Source organism: Neofelis nebulosa, chromosome 3 (assembly GCF_028018385.1).
Source record: "Neofelis nebulosa isolate mNeoNeb1 chromosome 3, mNeoNeb1.pri, whole genome shotgun sequence".
NCBI lineage: Eukaryota > Metazoa > Chordata > Mammalia > Carnivora > Felidae > Neofelis > Neofelis nebulosa.
The window spans coordinates 45,046,102-45,064,705 of NC_080784.1; the positions used below are offsets into that span (position 1 = coordinate 45,046,102).

General features: G+C 44.0%; 1 protein-coding gene across 4 annotated transcripts in view; it reads right to left on the reverse strand.

The window, feature by feature from the left end:
• The window catches only part of PLEKHA2 (pleckstrin homology domain containing A2), a 70,959-nt gene that overhangs the window by 4,504 nt on the left and 47,851 nt on the right, over positions 1-18,604 (reverse strand). For all 4 annotated transcript variants that reach the window (XM_058720627.1, XM_058720628.1, XM_058720626.1 and 1 more), the window contains 6 exons: positions 17,652-17,749; positions 10,669-10,809; positions 9,954-10,100; positions 9,562-9,630; positions 9,108-9,178; positions 5,644-5,707 (listed from right to left, as the gene is read on the reverse strand). In XM_058720627.1, the coding sequence (XP_058576610.1) occupies positions 5,644-5,707; positions 9,108-9,178; positions 9,562-9,630; positions 9,954-10,100; positions 10,669-10,809; positions 17,652-17,749 (590 nt within the window). The remainder of the gene's footprint in view (positions 1-5,643; positions 5,708-9,107; positions 9,179-9,561; positions 9,631-9,953; positions 10,101-10,668; positions 10,810-17,651; positions 17,750-18,604) is intronic.

Below are 18,604 nucleotides of genomic sequence, written 5' to 3' on the forward strand. Positions count from 1 at the left end.
AAATTCAGAGATGGAAATTATTTGCTAGTTATATTTTTCCCAATTCTCTAACTCCACATATGGACATTTTTCCGTTAGATAACCTACAGAGTTAACCAGCCATGAGGAGAGTAATAATAAACATTAGTAAGCATTATTTTAACGTTTGACAAATGTCATTTAAAAATATTATTCCAATAGAAAAGCAGATATTGTAAGAAAAATTGAGAAGAAACAGACTTCCACTTTATTGAGATCACAATTATAATCTCTAAATTCCTCAAAACCTCAAAAACTGTGTGCAAACATATGGCGTATGTGTATGTCTACCTTTTATGGAAGGCTTGTGCTTAGCTTTCATCAAAACCCCCAAAATATCTTAAAATACCACCTCAAAGGTAGCTTCATGAACCAGGGGTAAAAAAACAGTGCTGAAGTCCACACACAGCATGGAGAATTGCAAGAAGCCTAAATGATGCTTAAAACTCAGTAGAATAAAAAAGGAAGTACCATGCCTATACCTTCACCTCTTCCTGGCGTGCTTAAGTGTGTGCATTTGTTTTGGGCAATTGGTTCAAAAGAAAAAGTAGGGTTTCTGTCCTTGAGGGTAGTTTTGGAGGTGAGAGGAACAAAGGGTATTAAAAGCATGAGTCACCGTATCCTGATGTTTACTGCAGTCCTACAAGCTTTTACTGAGTACCTACTATGAGCCCAGCACTGTAACAGATGCCACGGTTTAAAGCAATGAATTCCACAGGTCATCAGTAATAGGTCTCCAGTCCCTACCAGGGTGGCTTCTCCTGCAGCTGCCCAACATTTGTCTGTTCCCAACCTCTGCACCTCCCCACCCTGCCCAACAGCTAATAATCCCTGCTTTCTCCCCAGGAACCAATCCCGTCTTTAGACACAGCCTTGCCAGTATGATTGCCTAGACTGTGCACTACATAGTTCAAGATGCTGTCATTCACCCTGTAGTCTAAATTAAAACAGTAAGTATCTATCTTACTTACTGTAAGAGCTCTATACCAACACTCTGCAATTCACATAGGGGCCATCTTATTACTACTCTTATCCTGACATAGCCCCCTAGTTCTGACAACTAGGCCTATACCAAGTTACCCAAACCAGTCTGCACTACATTTCTCATCTGGAGTAACTACATCCTCCTACCTAATACCCCTGACCTTCTATGAAAGGGAAATGGGGAAATGGTGACTGCTGCATGTCTCGTATTCCAAGGATTGAAATCTCATTTTGAACCCTTGCCCAGGACTGAGAACCTGCTGATAAGCTTGCTGACATCCCAAGCTTCGATACCTGATTACTGCCAGATCCTGGATCTTGGTCACCATGATCTATCACCCCAAGCTGATCTCCCCTAGTTGTCTATAGCCACACCTTCTACATCTTTGTGCTCTGCACCAAGCTGCTTTTAAACAACACAAGTGGGTGGGTCCTGCTCTAGCACCTGACTAGGTGACTCCTACTCAGTTCCATAATTCACCAGGTTGATGATCTCAAACAAATAGTTTGCCTTCAGACATTCTGTCTCCTCATCTCTAAAATGGAGATGGTCTCAGATATCACTGCGAATTCAGTGATGTGCTGCCTGTAAACTACTTAGCACTGTGCCTGTGACATCTAAGTGTCCAACACAGGGTAGCATTCTCGGGCACAAATTATATAGATGTGTGACTTGGAAGGCAAATGTGACAGAAGATAAATGACCAACACCTCAGCAGATGGCAGCCAGCCCCATTCTGTTGCCCAAGCCTCTGTCCCTGCCCAAGATGTCTGCTCACCCTGCCTACAGCTGCCCTGGTCCATCTTTCCCGGATAGTGAGGATATGTGGTTCTTTCAGGCAGGTTTACTGAACATCCCCTAGGAAGCAGGTCAGAATGCCACATAGGCATGGTAGGTAAAGCTGCTGGCACCAAACTGTAGGGGAAGCCATTATATTCTTTTACCTTTCTCATGAAACACAATTTTTACTTGGAACAAATGACTGACAAACTGTCAGACTTACTCAGACTTAGGTAAATGGTGGACACTTCCTCAAAAATGAATGAAATGTGTCTGTTCAGTCAGGGAAAATCATGAAAGCATTTTTTTTTTTTTTTTTTTGCAATTTTGAGCTTCCAAACAAAATTAGAATTCCAAAAGCTTTCCGTACTTAAAGACTTTATTGGGTCACCTGGGTTGGTCAGTCGGTTAAGCATCTGACTTCAGCTCAGGTCATGATCTCAAAAGTTCATGGGTTCGAGCCCTGCATGGAGCTTGGCGCTAATGGTGTGGAGCCTGCTTGAGATTCTCTCTCTCTCTCTCTCTCTCTCTCTGTCCCTCCCCTACTCAGGTGCACATGCTCTCCATCTCTCTCCCTGTCTTTCTCTCTGTCTCTGTCTCTCTCTCTCTCAAAAGAAAAAAGAAAAAGGAAAAAAGACTTGGTTGATGATGATCGTTGTGGTGCTATTAACAAATGTGATTTTTTGATATTATATATAATAAAATGTGTCAACAATTAGAAGATCTGCATGCCTCTGTGCGACCACTATTTTCCTAACGGCCAGAGCATGAAGTTACCAAATCACGCATTGGTAAAAAGGATCCATTCAAAGTATGAAACTGACCAGTGGATTTTAATGTAAAAGCATGGAAGTTTACCAATATTGATATTGGCTTCCAATTCCACACTGCACCTGAACACTAAGAAACTACCATTTGTCAAGTTTTCATATAGAATCAAAGAAGACTATCCACAATTATCTGACAAAGCTATTAAAATAGTCCTTTTTTGCAAATACATATCTGTGCAAGGCCAGATTTTCTTCATATTCTTCAACCAAAACAACATATGGCCACAGATAGAATGCAGAAGCAGATAGGAGAATGCTGTCTCCTTTTAAGCCAGCCATTAAAGAGATTTGCAAAAACATAAAAACAATGCTACTTTTGTTGAGTTTTTTGTTTTAGAAATATACCTATTTTTCATAAAATACTACTTGTGTTAACATAACTGAGTTTTTGGTTGCTATCTGAAAATAAATTAATACATATTTTTAATGACTTTTACTCTATGTTCTTCTCAGTTTTCTACTCTCTCTGAGTTAAGTGCTGTAAACAGACTTGTTCATTCACTCATTTGTTTATTTCAGGGTGATGCTAGTATTCTTTTATCCTGGAAATGTGAGACTAGAAGGCAAACGGTGGTAAAAGTGATGAGAAGCTCTGGTAAATGTGCATACATTCATTCAGATGATGCAACCAATGTCTCTTAAACTTTGTTCTTGTTGGGATTCACATTTCCCAAATCACTCTCTCTAGTCCAAAGCTCTTACCGAGCATAATCGTTCACTTGACAAATACTTATTTAGTACCAACCATGTGTCAGGCACTGTCTACTGAAGGACCTTCATAACACGTCACCTTCAATGTCCCACAGACACTGTCAACTCAGAACCCCCAACACTAGGCTTGCCTTCACACTCACCAGTACCTCCTCGCCTGGCTGTGGTCTAAGTGATTGCTGTTGTCTGACACCCTGAGGCCCAGGCCAAACACCCAGCGGTGTCCTTGCCTCCCCATCTCCCCTCAGCCCACATCCAACCCACAACCAAGTCCCAGAAACAACTCTTCAATAGTTTTTAAGTTGTCCATTTTTCTCCATCCATCCTAGTTCAAGCTTCTTTCATCCGTCACCCAAATTACTACCACAGACACCAAACTTCTCTCTCTACCTCCTGTCTTACCTTTTCTTCATCTGTCTATACTGCCCTGGGCCTGGAAACTCACAGCCAGCACACCATTAATGTGGTTGGTTGAGGGATATCATTGCCACTTTACAGATGAGGAAAACAGGGTTTGAACGTTAGATCACTTGCCCAGGTGGCATTTTTAGAAGGCAAATTTGATTGGGCCACTCCCTGGGTTCAACCTCAATGGGACCCAACCCTCAGGATAAAATACAAGCTCTCTAATAGGGGCTATAAGGCATGGGCCCTCCACACAGGCTTCCCAGCCCTCCCTGTGCCCTGTGCTCCTTTTATCTCCAGGCTTTTTCACACATGCTGTTCTCTCTGCCTAGGCCACTCTTCTCCCAACTGACTCAGTTTAGCTGTGCCTTCCTGCAAGAAACCTCCCCCAACTCCGAGATGGGGGAGATGCCCCTTTTAGGAGTTCCCATGGCAACCACAACTCACTGTCATGGTAGCACTTACACACCAGGTTTTTTTGTTCATTTGCTTCCTTTTTTTTAATTCCCCTAGCCCCTTCAGTGAGGTCGTTCCAACCCTATAACGCATTTAGGCTCTTTTGTCACAGTCTATATGCCATGCTAGAATCACCCAACTGCCTAAGTGATTTTTTAAATTCACATATATTAAAGTTTACTCTTTATTTTTATTGCCTTCTATAAAGTTCTATTTCATATATCCACCATTACAGTATCATACAGAATAGTTTCACTGCCCCCCAAAACTCCCCTGTGTTCAACAACCCAACACTCCTTCCTCGACCCCATCGCACTGTTTTAATTGCCTGTTTACCTGACTCTCTCTCTCCAGTTCACGATCTGTTCTATTTAACACAGTGTCATCCCCAGTATGAAGCAAAATGCATGGCACTCTAAGGATACTCTACAAACACCTGTTAAATTCAAGAACTGGAAACTTTTCGAACCTACAATTTAAACCCTGTCCCTGAATGACAATGGAACCAGCTCTAACAACTCCAGCAATGCTATGCACAGCTCCCTCTTCCCCAGTGACACATGCTTGGGTGAATGAATGGAGCCCACAGGTAGTTAAGGCTGCCAGCATGTCTGCTGGGCTCAGGCAGAATGACCAGCTCAGAAGGGTCAGGACTATGGAGCTGCTGCCCAAGAAATGGGGGAGGGGTGGCCCTGTGGAACAACAGATGGTACTTAGTGGGGAGTGACACTTGGAACAAAGAAAGAGCACTGGGAACCCTGAAAAGCCTTGGCTAGGGAGCCCCACATCTAAACCAACACATTGCATGGCAGTCTGAATCCCAGAAACGCGGCATTATCACGATGCTGCATGGATCAAGGCATTCTCTGTAGATTACTAGGCCAGCTTGGGTAGGGACTTGGCATTGAAAGTCTAGGCCCTGCTTGGGTATCTGCCTTTCTCGCTCCTATGATTTAAGAAAGAGCTGGGAGAACTCCAAAGCTGTGGGTGGAGGGAGAAGCTTCTGAGAGCTGAACTGTCAGAGCCCAAACAATGGCTTTCTCTGTGCAGCTGGGCTTTGCACCTGGTGCCTGCACAGGGCCCTCTGTGCTTCGGTTCTTCCGCACACAGCAATGTCCACACAGGCGGGGCTTATAAATACCCTCCAAAGGAGAAGTGAAACCACTGGCTAGTTCTCCTTTTCTCTGCTTAGTTGGCGCCCAGCAGCTGAGAGCAGCTGGTACAAACTCACATTCCCCAGTTCAGAGGCTCAACCTGTTCTTATTATTTTATGGTTGGGAAGCTTCTGGCAAACATCCTGTTTAGAATAAAATGGGACTCAGACTGACTATCAGGGGCTAAATTTACTACCTAGAAACTTCAAACAAAATAAAAGAGAAAGCAGAGGAAAGGGCAAGACCTATCGCACACCATTCACAGAAAGAGAACACAAAAGTCTTCTCAGAGTGAGCCTTTTACCTGTATGTAGAAGGTCCTGGAGCTTGTTATGATTTCAAACAGGTTGTCCCTCATTAAGAGATCACTAGACAAAGAGAAAGCAAGTTACCAGGCATGCCTGCACACACACTGAGGACATGATTTATCCCAAGTAAAGGCTCCTGCGCCCTCTCCCATAGAAAGGGGGCTGGCTCCCAGGCCATTCTTCCTCCAGCCTCTGCCTCAAATACCATGACAGGGGTCTCTTCCAGCTTAACTTCCCACAGGTTCTCAGGAGGTCTTGCCATCCCCATGGAAATCCCACACACACACACACCCCACCACCAGTTCTAACAAGATAATGCTCCTTTCCCTCTAAAGCCTCCTGCCTAAGATCCATCACATCCCATACGACCTATAGTTGTGGGGGGAAGGGGCAGTTAGGGGCCAAGATGTATAAAGTTCTTTGTACAAAGCACTGCTTTAAGTGCTTTTTTTCAGGGTCAAGCAGATGAACATTTTATTGGTTTTATAAATATGTAAATGTAACTAATCAATTATTAATTTTACATATTTATTAATACATAAGATATTATTTATATATAAAGACATAGAGACACAGAATGTACCTGTAACATTTTATTAGTTTCAGGTACACAAGATAGTGATGCAGTATTTGTATATATTGTGAACTGATCACCACAAGAAGTCTAGTTGACATCAGTCACCACACATAGTTACAAGCTCTTTTTTTCTTGTGATGAGAACTTTTAAGGTCTACTCCCTCAGCAACTTACAAATATCCAATATAGCATTATTAATTATGGTTACCATACTGTACATCACATTACTAGGACTTATTTATTTTATAAATGGAAGTTTGTGCCTTCTGATCCCCTTTACCCATTTTGCCCACCCCCCACCTCCCACCTCTGACAACCACCAATCTGTTCTTTGAGTGTTTTTGAGTGTGTTATTTTATCCAATGTTTACAACAATCCAGTAAGGAACTGAAGACTTTCCCCACTTTGTGGATGAGGAAACCTAGCCTCAGAGAGGCTACGTGACTTGTCCATGGTGCCGAAGTTAGTAAACAGCAGAGCAAGGATTTGAATCCAGGTCTGACTTCAGAATCTATGCTTTTAAGTACTCCATTACCATTTGCCTCTCCTATGGGAACCAACTCTCACTTCCAAAGCCTTCCTCCCCACAAGCAGCAACCTCATCAGCTTCATTAAATTACTGCTCTGTGCCACCATGTACTGGGTTGAGACGGGGAACCAATGAGATATGGAAGGAGAAACTAGACTACTTTAAGATACTTCAAACTCGGTATGAGTTTGGGAAGAATCCTGACTTCTACAAGGAAAAAGGGGAGATGTAGGTGGTGCCCAGTGACAAACCCTAAATCGGCCAAAATTATTTGCAGTGTTGAACGCCTGTTGTGTGTATCCAGGTGCTGTGGGCAATACATAAGGAGTGAAAGATCTAATTTCTTCCCAATAAAAGAACCAAAAAAAAAAAATAAAGCAAAACTATACAATTAGATGTTAGACTGTGTGTTCTTACGCCAAGAGTGAGAATAATTCCAAAAAAGGACTGATTGCAGGCAGAGTTGGCTTCATGAATGAGGACTTGGAAGGACATGGCAGGCACTGAGCCAGTGACATGGGCACCCGGGCAAAGGAGGAGCAAGAGACTAAAGACCCACGTGGGAAGGGACAGCAAGATGGTGTCAGAAAGACCTGGGACCAAATCCTGACTCCACTTGGGGAAAAGATATTGTAGGAATATTTTAAATCTTTGTGGGCCTTTGTTCCCCAACTGTAAAAAGGAGATGAGAAGACCCCCCTTACCAGGCTGGTGACCACAAAGATCAATGTATGAAGTACATAAGGCATCTGCTACCATGCATGTCATATAGCGGTCACTTGAAACATTTCACTGACCATTATTACTTTCTGAATGGAGATGGCTCTTCTTACTGACTAAACTGTTTTCGTTTTTTAAATTACTCACACACATACAGTACACTCATGTCATCGACTACTGAAGAGACGAAAGCAAAGCAAGGAGGAAATCCCCACCCTTGTCACATCTACTTCCCAAGCTACACGTTGCCTTTCAATTCAATTCAGTTCAATTTAATTCAAGTTAACAAATGTTTGTTGACTACGCAGATGCCCTAAAGCTTCCTAACTGGGTTTGGGGAGGCCGCACAGTCTCATAGGCCTGGAACCCGCAGAGCCTTGGGGACTTCTTTCCCTAATGATCTGAAGCTCTCTTAATTCCTTCACTAAGGATTCAGTCTGACTGTGGCAGTGAGAGACTCAGGTGAAGTACAGAGCACTCTTAGGACTCAATGCCATCTGGGCTCGCTAGCTGCCCAACATGCCCAGGTGGCTGTCCACCTACCTGTTTGCATGGGCCCCTGTGAAGTCAGGAATCATCTCTGAGGATGCAGTCATGCCCAGTCTTTCCTCCACCCACCATCAACCTCTGGAACCACACTTCTGGAACATCCATCACCAGCCACTTTTATGGAATACAAACTGTCACTGGGAACCTCCCTAATCTCTACTCTGCAAATATCATTTGCAAGACTCAGTACAGCTCCAGTTCAGTCCCTGCTTCCTTGGGGTCATGTGGCCTTTTGTTGCCATGTAAGACCTTCCTATGCCTTCATGTGATAACAGTCTGCCTGCTGCTAAGAGCCTCCCTGATGATGTTGGTCTGTAATGCACAGTCAATGGGATGGAGAGACGCAAACAGTCTCTAAAGACTGGAGCTTAAGGGGCAAAAGGAGGACTTTTAAATGTCCAGATGCCCTTGGGTTTCTACAGTTTAGTTCTAAGGGCATCTGTATCTATATTGACTACAGGAGAGAGCCTTTGCCTATGGGCCCCAGATCCCAAAGTCCTCCTATGCACCATGGCACTCTTCCTAGTGGGAAGAGGAACACATTAAAAATACTCGCTATTCCTCTACAAGGGAGTCACACAGAGATGCTGTTAATCACCTTTGTGTTAAGGAGATATCCAGGACTTTGTCAAAAAAGGGGAAAAGGCGTAAGAAGTTCAGGGAAGAAGCATTGGAATAAGCAGTGATCTGACCAGAAGTGCTGATAAGTGAGACCTCAGGACACTGTCTCTGCTCTGAGCCCTAAGCCTCCCATGCAATGAGCATTTAATTCTAACACTTGAGAAGCATCCCAACACCACTCTCTTCTTTTTCCCACATTATTTCTTTTTCTACATCAAAAATTATTATTTAGACTCAGCCTGTCTCCTCAGGGGCCAGAGAAAGGCAAAGGGAAAAGATGAGATGAGCTTGCCCAGTTTGGTCTCTTAGCTGCATTAGTTTGGACGCAGTAAGTGAGATGTCAGGCCCTGTCATGCTCATGGGAGAAAATTCTTAAATAGAGCCTCTGAAGGGTAGTAAATGAAGATTTAGGCAGGCAAATGGGGATTCCTATCAGAAAAAAAAAAGTAAGCAGACATGATTACCCAGATTTGACCAGACACTCATGGGTCTTAAGAACATCCTTGAGAAATATAGTGCGCAGTGGTTCTCGGTCCTGGTGGAAAAAATAAGATAGGTAAATGAGACTATCCACATAATGCCACAACCCAGCCCAGCTGATGAATGTATCTCTCTGATCAGAGGTACACTGCAAACAAGGCAAAGTCTCAAAATAACTATCAAGAGAGGAAAAAGTTCTAAGAAGATATTCTGTGGCTCTGACCACAGAGCAGCTCACTGCGTTGAGGGAGGGAGAAAGCGAAGGCCACGTTACTATTGACATAAAGATGTACACATGGGATGGATGCTCATAAGACAGAGGCACCCCACAGGCCTGTGTGTGTGCCCACATCTCTACTCATGCACACACATGTCAGTGTCACCTGTGTGCCTCTTGCTTCCATGGCCTGTCAGAAGGGCCCCAGAATGACTACAAACCTGTTCACACTTGAAGTAGCAGAGAGTAAAGTCATCAAGTGCAAAGAAGCGACGTTTCCAGCTCTTCCGCTGAAATAAAAAGCAAGAGCAGGACATTAAGAAGAGGTCCCAGCATTCCAGAGGGTGTTCCAGTTCTAAGCTCCTGGGTACCCAGCCCAATGGAAGCTGGGCTCCCACATTCAATGGGAGAGACGGGGTCAGCAGAGGGAGAGACTTCTTCCTATTAGAGGCAGAGCCTCAGGCATGCAGGGGTGAGTATTTAGTCCCAAACCTTTCACCAGTTTGGGAGGTGGGCAGCTCCTCCTTGCAGCCAGCTGTCCCCTGTGCACTGCCCACAACCACCGCTCCCAGGAGTCACCAGGACTCACTCTGGCCCCAGCGCTGACACTCACCACATTCCCTTGCTTCACGCAGTAGCCGCTCTTAATGAAGTGGGGCCCAGAGGGAACATGGCTGCCTGTCGTGGGGATGTAACTCTGAGACCTTCGAAGGATGGCGTGGGACCCGGGTTCACTCCCTTCCTGCCCATCCCCACCGTTCTACAAGGAAACAGTGTCAGGATTAGTACCTCCCCTTGCTCCTCACACGGCAAACCCCATGCCTCACCCAGCTCTCTCGGGGAAGCCTCTCTTGCCTCTTTACCCATGATAGCAATCAAAGAAGAAATAACAAGAAAGCAAACATTCATTTTGCTCCCATCAGGCACTGTACTGGGTGCTGTCAGAGAACAAGGCTCGCGAAGTTGGGCAGACCCAGGAAAAGGTAAGGACAGAGAAGGCAAACCAGAAGAGGGGAGAAACACCCTATGGGAGGAGGGACAGTAGGCTTGTTTTGTCCCTGTGATTTACAAGTGCTAGTCTCCCATGTATGGTGCAGGACCATACCGGCCAAAATGCCTCAAGATATGGTGGCCCCGATTTCTGTACTGCTACTATTCACACCCACCCCTGTCCCGGGTTTTCTTGGCCACCCCATCTGCACTGGCTCCCCCACCCACAACTACCTTTCCTCAGTGCAGCCCACCTCTGTGCACATCACTGGCACACTATGGACACCCCCATACCCCTGCCCCCTCCTGCCCCCGCCAGAAGCCCCAGGTCCCAGCACCTGATTGATGGGCGTGTGTACCACCACCCCTCCGATGATCTCGGTCTTGTAGGCCACCTGCGGCTTCTTCTCTAGGGCTGGAGGAGCTGCTAGGCTTTTCAGAACCTCGGTAGTCAGGGGCAGGCTCCCAACTTTGGGCACCTGGCAAGAAAGGCAGCTTAGGAAAAGTGGGGAGGCAAAAGAGGATTAGGGAAGAGGTAAGAAAAGCTAACGTACCAAATTGTAGTAAGACATTCTTCTCTTCCTCAGCCCTTCCATCGACCCATTCCTGAATACAAGGAACTCTGCCAGCAGACCCCTATACGCACATGCACACGCACACAATTACCGAGCACCCACTGTGAGCCGGCCCTTCCCTGACTACAGACCAACCATAAGGCAGCAAACAGACATACATGCCCCACCCTAATAGCACGGACATTCCAACAACAGAGACTGACCAAAAAACGCACAGCCAAACAATAAGAATAATTATAAATTGTGGGGAGTGCCATAAAAAAAAATAAACAGGAGCTGAGATACAGAGGTGCAGGGGAACTATTTGAAACGGAATGGTGAGCGGAGGTATCCAGAGGAAGAGAGATGCTGGAACAGTAACCCAGACATGAACAGGAACCAGGAATGTAAGGAGGAGAAAGCATGCTAGGCAGGGGAACAGGTAACATACATGTGGGATACGGAACATAATTAGGGGACCATGAGCTTTGGAGCCCAAGGACCCGGGCTACCTACTCCTGACCTGTCACTGACTGAGTGACCTTTGGCACTGAACCTCTCTTTAGGCCAAAACTGGCCCATGTAGAAAACAAAAAGGGTAATAATATTTATATCGTAGTCACTGTACTTATCAAATGAGAGTATATATATTTTTTTAATTTTCAAAAATAAAAAATATAAAAGTACAGTTGACCTTTGAACAACACAGGGTTAAGAGCACTGGCTCCCACACAGTAAAAACTCCATGTATAACTTATAACTCTGAAAACTCAACTACTAATAGCCTACTGTTGACCGGAAGCCTTACTGATAACAGACATCATCAGTTAACACAGATTTTGTATGTTCTATGTATTATATACTGTATTCTTACAATAAAGCTAGACAAAATAAAATATTATTAAGAAAATCATAAGGAAAATACATTCACAGTTGTACTGCAAAAAAACCCTGCATATAAGTAGTTCAAACCTATGTTGTTCAGGGGTCAAGAATATTACAAAATATTTTAATTAACATTTCACAAATGGTACTCACATTTACAAACACAGCCCTTTTGAACAGTTATCTTTTTTTCTCTCTTGGAAGAATTAGGGCACCACGGACAATCACATAATCACAGAATTTTTGTGGCTCTTTTGACACCACAGGCCACAGGCTGCAAACTGGTGGCCTGAAGGCAGATTCTGGCCAAACTATGTGTTGTTGGTCCTATGTAGTGTGTTTTTCAATCCACATTTCCAATGTGAAATATTTTACCTAAAAATCCAGACTTCCAGTTAAGCAGCATTTCTCTCTTAAGATGGAGAACACTCTTCAGTTTGCCACTGTCCCTATCATGCTCCCCAACACTGAGGCCACAAGCCAGGTGCTGTTTATCCTCATTTATGTTGTTGTTTTTCTTCCTCCTTGCTCATTTCACTCACTTATACTGGAAATTCCAATAACATCTTTCATTTTGTAAGAAAATAAGAGAGGCTCAGGCCAGTCAAGTCAATCGCCCAAAGCCGTGGTCAATAACTGAACAGAGACTAGATCCTAACTCCCTACCAGGGCGCAATTTCCACAGCATCACAAAGCCCGTCCTTCACAAGTCTCACACTCTATGCGGATCTAGACACGAGTAAAGCTAACATCTTCCATTTCTATGGCCTTGGGAATCAGAAGGACCTAAGAATCCAGACTTTTCAAGAGCTCATAGCTCAGGGCCCTTTGAGAACTCTGCCAAGGATGAGACCAAAGACTACTCCATTCCATGTCTATTCAAAGGGTTAAGACCACTGTGATTATGCTGGAGCTCCAGAAAGAAGATGAGATCCCTGGCCTGTGCATTCCATTTACATAGGCAAAGGTGACCTCCACCCACCAGCTCTCCAGATGGAGCCAGAAATCTACCTTCTCTCCCTTCCAGCTGTCTGAACTGCAGTTCCCACCTCAGTGGGCCCCATTCAGGGCCACACAATGTGTCAAACTCTACTGCATGGTCTCTACCTCAAGCAATCTGCTGCATGGTCTCTACCTCAAGCAATGTCTATGAAGTAGGCATTATTTTCTCCATTTTATAGAAGAGATCAATGAAAGCTCATTCAAAGGAAGTAAATTTCCCCTAGGACTGCCTGACTCTCCATTGCTAAATGCCCCACTACCTACCTATGCCACCTTTTCTTCCCTGAGTTTTGCTATAATGTGATGGGACCCCTTTAGGGATGTTGATTATGGCTGGGATGTTTAGTGATATCATCATCATGGAACAACAGAAGCTCCCCTCAAGTGACCTAAATGAATTCTAGCAAAGAAAGGAGGGATGTAGCCTTTTAGACTTCCCAGTGGCCAGCAAAGGACTCATAGAAGCTTAGCTGTTGTACTGCCTCTCAGAATCTTGTCATCATAGGCTGCATCTGACCATCTACACGGAACCTTTCCAAAGCCTCCAGCTTGTGGAGGACAAACCCACAATAACTGCCCCAGAGCTTGAAAACAAGGTCATTCTTTTGGTTGGTCCATATCCCCAGAGGCCTAATTAAAGGTGTGCCCTCCTCCATCTCCCTGTGGAGTATTCTCTGATGGGGGATATCCTTATGAATCTCATTTGCAATGTGAAATGAAAATTACAGGGACATGGGGCACCTGGCTCAGTTGCTGGAGCATATGACTCTTGATCCCAGGGTTACAAATTCAAGCCCCATGGTGGGTGTAGAGGTTACTTAACAACAAGAAAAGAAAGAAGGAAGGAAGGAAGGAAGGAAGGAAGGAAGGAAGGAAGGAAGGAAGGAAGGAAGGAAGGAAGGAAAGAAAGAAAGAAAGAAAGAAAGAAAGAAAGAAAGAAAGAAAGAAAGAAAGAAAGAAAGAAAGAAAGAAAGAAAAAGAAAATTACAGGGACTCATCTTACTTCCACCAGGCATGTCTAGACTGCAATGAGGAACAATCCAATAGGGGCAGGAGGCTGTGCTTTACTTTTACTGCTCAATTTTCAACAGTTTTGGGAAATGTAGTAAGTTGAATAATGTCCCCTTAAAACCATCCACCCACAAACTCAGAATATGACTTTATTTAGAAATAGGGTCTTTGCAAATATAGTTAAATTAAGATCAGGTCATAACCAGTTAGGGTGGGCCCAAAGTCCAATGACTGATGCCCCTTTTAGAAGAAGAGAGGACACACAGACACACAGGCCATAGTGATGGAGGCAGAGACGGGAGTAATGCAGCTATAAGCCAGAGCATACCATTTTCTTCAGTGATAAGGACCCAGTGGCCTCAGCACAAAATGAACAGTGATCTGTGGGCAGATAAACTCGATCTATCCTGGTTCCATAAACTTGGGCAAGTCACTTTAATCTCTATATATTTGTATCACCCCATTTATAATTGGGAATAATAACACTTAAGGTTTTTATATGAGGCTAAAATGAAGCCATGTATGTAAAAATGGTGTGTAATCTAACAAAGTTTACAACTGTTGCTCTTTTTAAATATTTTTAAATTTTTTAAAAATGTTTATTCATTTATTTTTTGAGAGAGAGAGCAGGAAAGAGTGTGTGTGTGTGAAAGGGGGAGGGACAGAGAGAGAGAGACACAGATCTGAAGCAGGATCCAGGCTCCGAGTTGTCAGCACAGAGCCCAATGTGGGGCTCAAACCCACGAACCATGAGATCATGAGATCATGACCTGAGCTGAAGTCAGACGTTTAACCAACTGAGCCACCCAAGTGCCCCTTTAAATATTTCCATTAACTCTTTTAGGTCTTGGAAGTCATAGGGTTCTGGGTGTTTAATCTCAGCTCTACCATTTACCCACCTCTAGATTTTGGGCAAGACTCTGATTTCCATCTTTCTCATCTAAAAAAGGGTAATAAAACCATTTATAAGAGTGATGTGAGAGGGGTGAATAATATGGCACGTGTGAGAGCTTGGCTCGATACATTATCTGTTCCCTCATTCATCTCTGTATCTGCCAAAGTCCCTGATGCTGCACTTTGTATATAAGGTGCCCTAAAATAAGTAGGCATGCCATCAATGTGATGCCCAGCCCACATCTTCCTTCATCCCAGCCTCCCTTAGGAAGGACACAAGATACAGGACGATATGGAAGTAGAAAAAGAAGTAAACCCTTCCAGGGCACAAACTGAATAGGAAATAGAGTATCCATCCTCTTCCTTCTATCCCACGAGACCTTTGACAGGAGGAGTGAAAAGATATATGAATGGAGTAAAGTAAAGTAAGGGGGATCCTGGAGACTATGAGACCCAGCAGAAGGCTCTGACATTCCAGCAAGCCTCTGGACTCCCAGCCTCTGGGCACCGCCATGCTCCTTCCCACTCCTGTGGCTTATGACTTCTGTTCCACACGGCCAGAAAAAAGGTGGGGGAACCTCACTACTGACAGCAACTCTATGCTCAAGGCACAAAAGAAAGGCCCCACCTCCTATCAGGCTTTGTAGCCCAGTTTACGAGGCAGGACAGAGAAGGAAAGCCATGAGAGAATGCTGAAAGAGAATAAAGTATTAGACACTGAAAGAAGCTCCAAAAGTGTGTCAAACACAGAAGGGTGAAGACCGCATCATGAACGAAGGAAACCTGTACTAAGATCCGCACTCTAGAGTCATGTGCACAAGCATGTCGGTTAGCACACAAATGTGAGATAGCTGCACTCTCCCTCCCTCCCTTCCGTTCTCTTTTCACAGGTGAACCAAAGTTTATAAAAATAACAAGCTAATAAGCCAGACCACCTCAATGACTGAATTGTACTCTGCTTGAGACTGCCATCGCAAGTGCTGGATAGGTGTACAGATTTCTCCTATTAATTTTCTCACAGAAACCCTGAGGTATTTGGGAGAATAATCTGCCCCAGTACATAGGGTTACTATTAGAAGTGACTAGAATGTAAACTAGTCTGACCATATGATAAGAAAATGAACCATCCAGGGGCACCTGGGTGGCTCAGTTTGTTGAGCATCTGACTCTTGATTTTGGCTGAGGTCATGACCCTAGAGCCATGACCATAGAGATGAGCCATCATCATAGAGATGAGGATTGAGCCCCTCATCAGGCTACGCAATGAGGATGGAGGCTGCTTAAGATTCTCTCTCTCTCCCTCAACCCCTATCCCCATTTGTGTGCTCTCAAAAAATTTAAAAAAAAGAAAAAAAAAGAAATCAATCTTCCAATTACAAAGTGGACAGAAGACATGAACAGACATTTCTCCAAAGACATCCAGGTGGCCAACAGACACATAAAATGATGTTCATCATCACTTATCATCAGGGAAATGCAAATCAAAACTGCAATGAGATATCACCTCACACTGTCAGAACAGTGAAAATCAACAACACAAGAAACAAGAGGTGTTGGTGAGGATGTAGAGAAAAAGTAGCACTTGTACACTGTTGGTGGGAATGCAAACTGGTGCAGCCACTGTGGAAAACAATATGGAGGTTCTTCAGAAAGTTAAAAATAGAACTACCTTATGATCCAGCAATTGCACTGCTGGGTATTTACCCAAAGAATACAAGAACACTAAGTCACAGGGATACATGCGCCCCTATGTTTATAACAGCATTATCCACAATGCCAAGACATGGAAACAGCCCAAGGATCCATCAACTGATGAATGGATAAAGTGGTATACACACACACACACACACACACACACACACAAATATTACTTGGCCATAAAAAAGAATGAAATCTTGCCATTTGCAAGGACACGGATAGAGCTAGAGAGTATAAGGCTAAGCAAGATAAGTCAGAGAAAGACAAATGCCATATGATTTCATTCACATATGGAATTTAAGAAAACAAACAAGCAAAAGAAAAATAAAAGAGACAGAGAGAGACAAATCAAGAAACAGACTCTTAACTATAGAGAACAAACTGATGGTTACCAGAGGGGAGGAGGATGGGGGGATGGGTGAAATAGGTGATGGGAATTAAGGAGTGCACTTGTGATGAGCACCGGGTGACGTATGAAAGTGCTGAATCACTATATTGTACAACTGAAACTAACATAACACTGTATGTTAACTAACTGGTATTAAAATAATAACTTAAAACAAAAATAACTAAAACAAGAATATCAATCTTCTCAGCATACAAACCACAGTTTACATGCCACAAGGCTGCCTATTATTGATGAAATGTCTAGTGGTTTTTTGGCCCCCAAAACATTAAGTTTTCCCTCTCCTCGTTCCTACCCTTCTTTCTTCTTCTGTATTTCTAAGGAAGAAGAAAGGAGTGCACCAGTCAAAGAGAATGAGACTACTCACAGAGCAGTCAGTGAACTAGCTCAGTGATGCTTTTCAAATGGAAGGCTTCTTCAGGACAGGTTGGTGGATGGCCCGGACTGACCTCCAGGTCACCTCTTAAAGGAAGAAGAGTATCTCCCCCCTCCGTGCCAGTAAAAAGTTCTGACTTCCCTCTTCATATGCTTTCCTTTTACTCTGCTTCTCATAGTCAGCAATCCATCTTCCAATCCCACTACACTCTGAATCAGCACACCAGAATTACCCAAAACACGACAGAGCAGGAGCCCTCCCAGGAAGCGCAAAGGGGACGCTCCATAAACTTCCCCTTGAACTTGATTCAAACTCAAACTCTCAGTTCAACTTGTGGTTAGTCAGCCAAGGTGTAAGAAGAGGTAGGGGGAACTGGGTCTGAACCGGCTCCTGGGAAAGCCCCTGCCATCATCTGAGCTTTTCCCCACCCAAAATGGGCCACGTGCTGAGAAGGGGCACGGACTCCCTCCAGAAAGGAGAAGGAATCATACATACGGTGATTTTGCTGGCTTGGTTCAAGGCTTCAACCCAGTCCTTCAGATCTTTCTGGTCATTAGCTTGAAGGAAATACCTCTGAGAGAGGGCATTGATGACTGCAATCGTCATGGGGAAGAAAAGAGGAAAGACCCAGGTGAGAACACATGCAAGACAAAAAGACTCCACAAAACTAAGGTGCCGAAGTAGCAAGGTGGAGGATTCTACGAAGCAGATGAAGACATTTGTCATGACGCAAAGTCAGCTGCATGAATATCAGGGAAGCAGCAGGCTATAAGTGCTGTCTCTTTAAAAGTGTGAATTAGTCCATCACCTGTCGTTAATGTTCTAATAACCCCCTTAATAATACACTGTTGTACAGCGATGAGGCTTCTAGTCCACCACCACCAAGATACACGCTTGAACTGCTTTTTAGAGGTGCTCACAGATTTACAGTCATGATGATACATATATAATTTTGGACCCAGTGCTCCTTGTTTTTACTGGCACAACTGGCCTGGGTTAGGAGCCTTGTCTGTGGTCGGAAAATGGAACAAAGCTTGCCTGAGATCAAATCTGTGACCCTGACCTTATATTCCACCTGTTCTTTCCTCTGAGCACTCCATGAGGTCAATAATTTACTTTTGGGTTCATTATTTATCTCTTTTAGATCTGCTGTCCACAAAATCTGAGACAGTAATTTCTGAGCTTAGCAACGATATTTGAAAGAAACGGGACAATGAGAGCACCAAAGAAGCCTGAACCAGCCTGCAGTTGGGAGAGATGACAGCTCAAGTCACTCTTTTATTCTTCTAGCGTAAATAAGCCAGAACTATAAGTAAGCATCATGCGGTACACATTGAATTCATTAGTTCATTCAGTCCCTCAACAAATATTATTGAACAGCCATTATATGCCAGGAACCACTGTATGTGGTGAGGAGACAGCAGTGACAGAGCAAAGGGATATCCCTG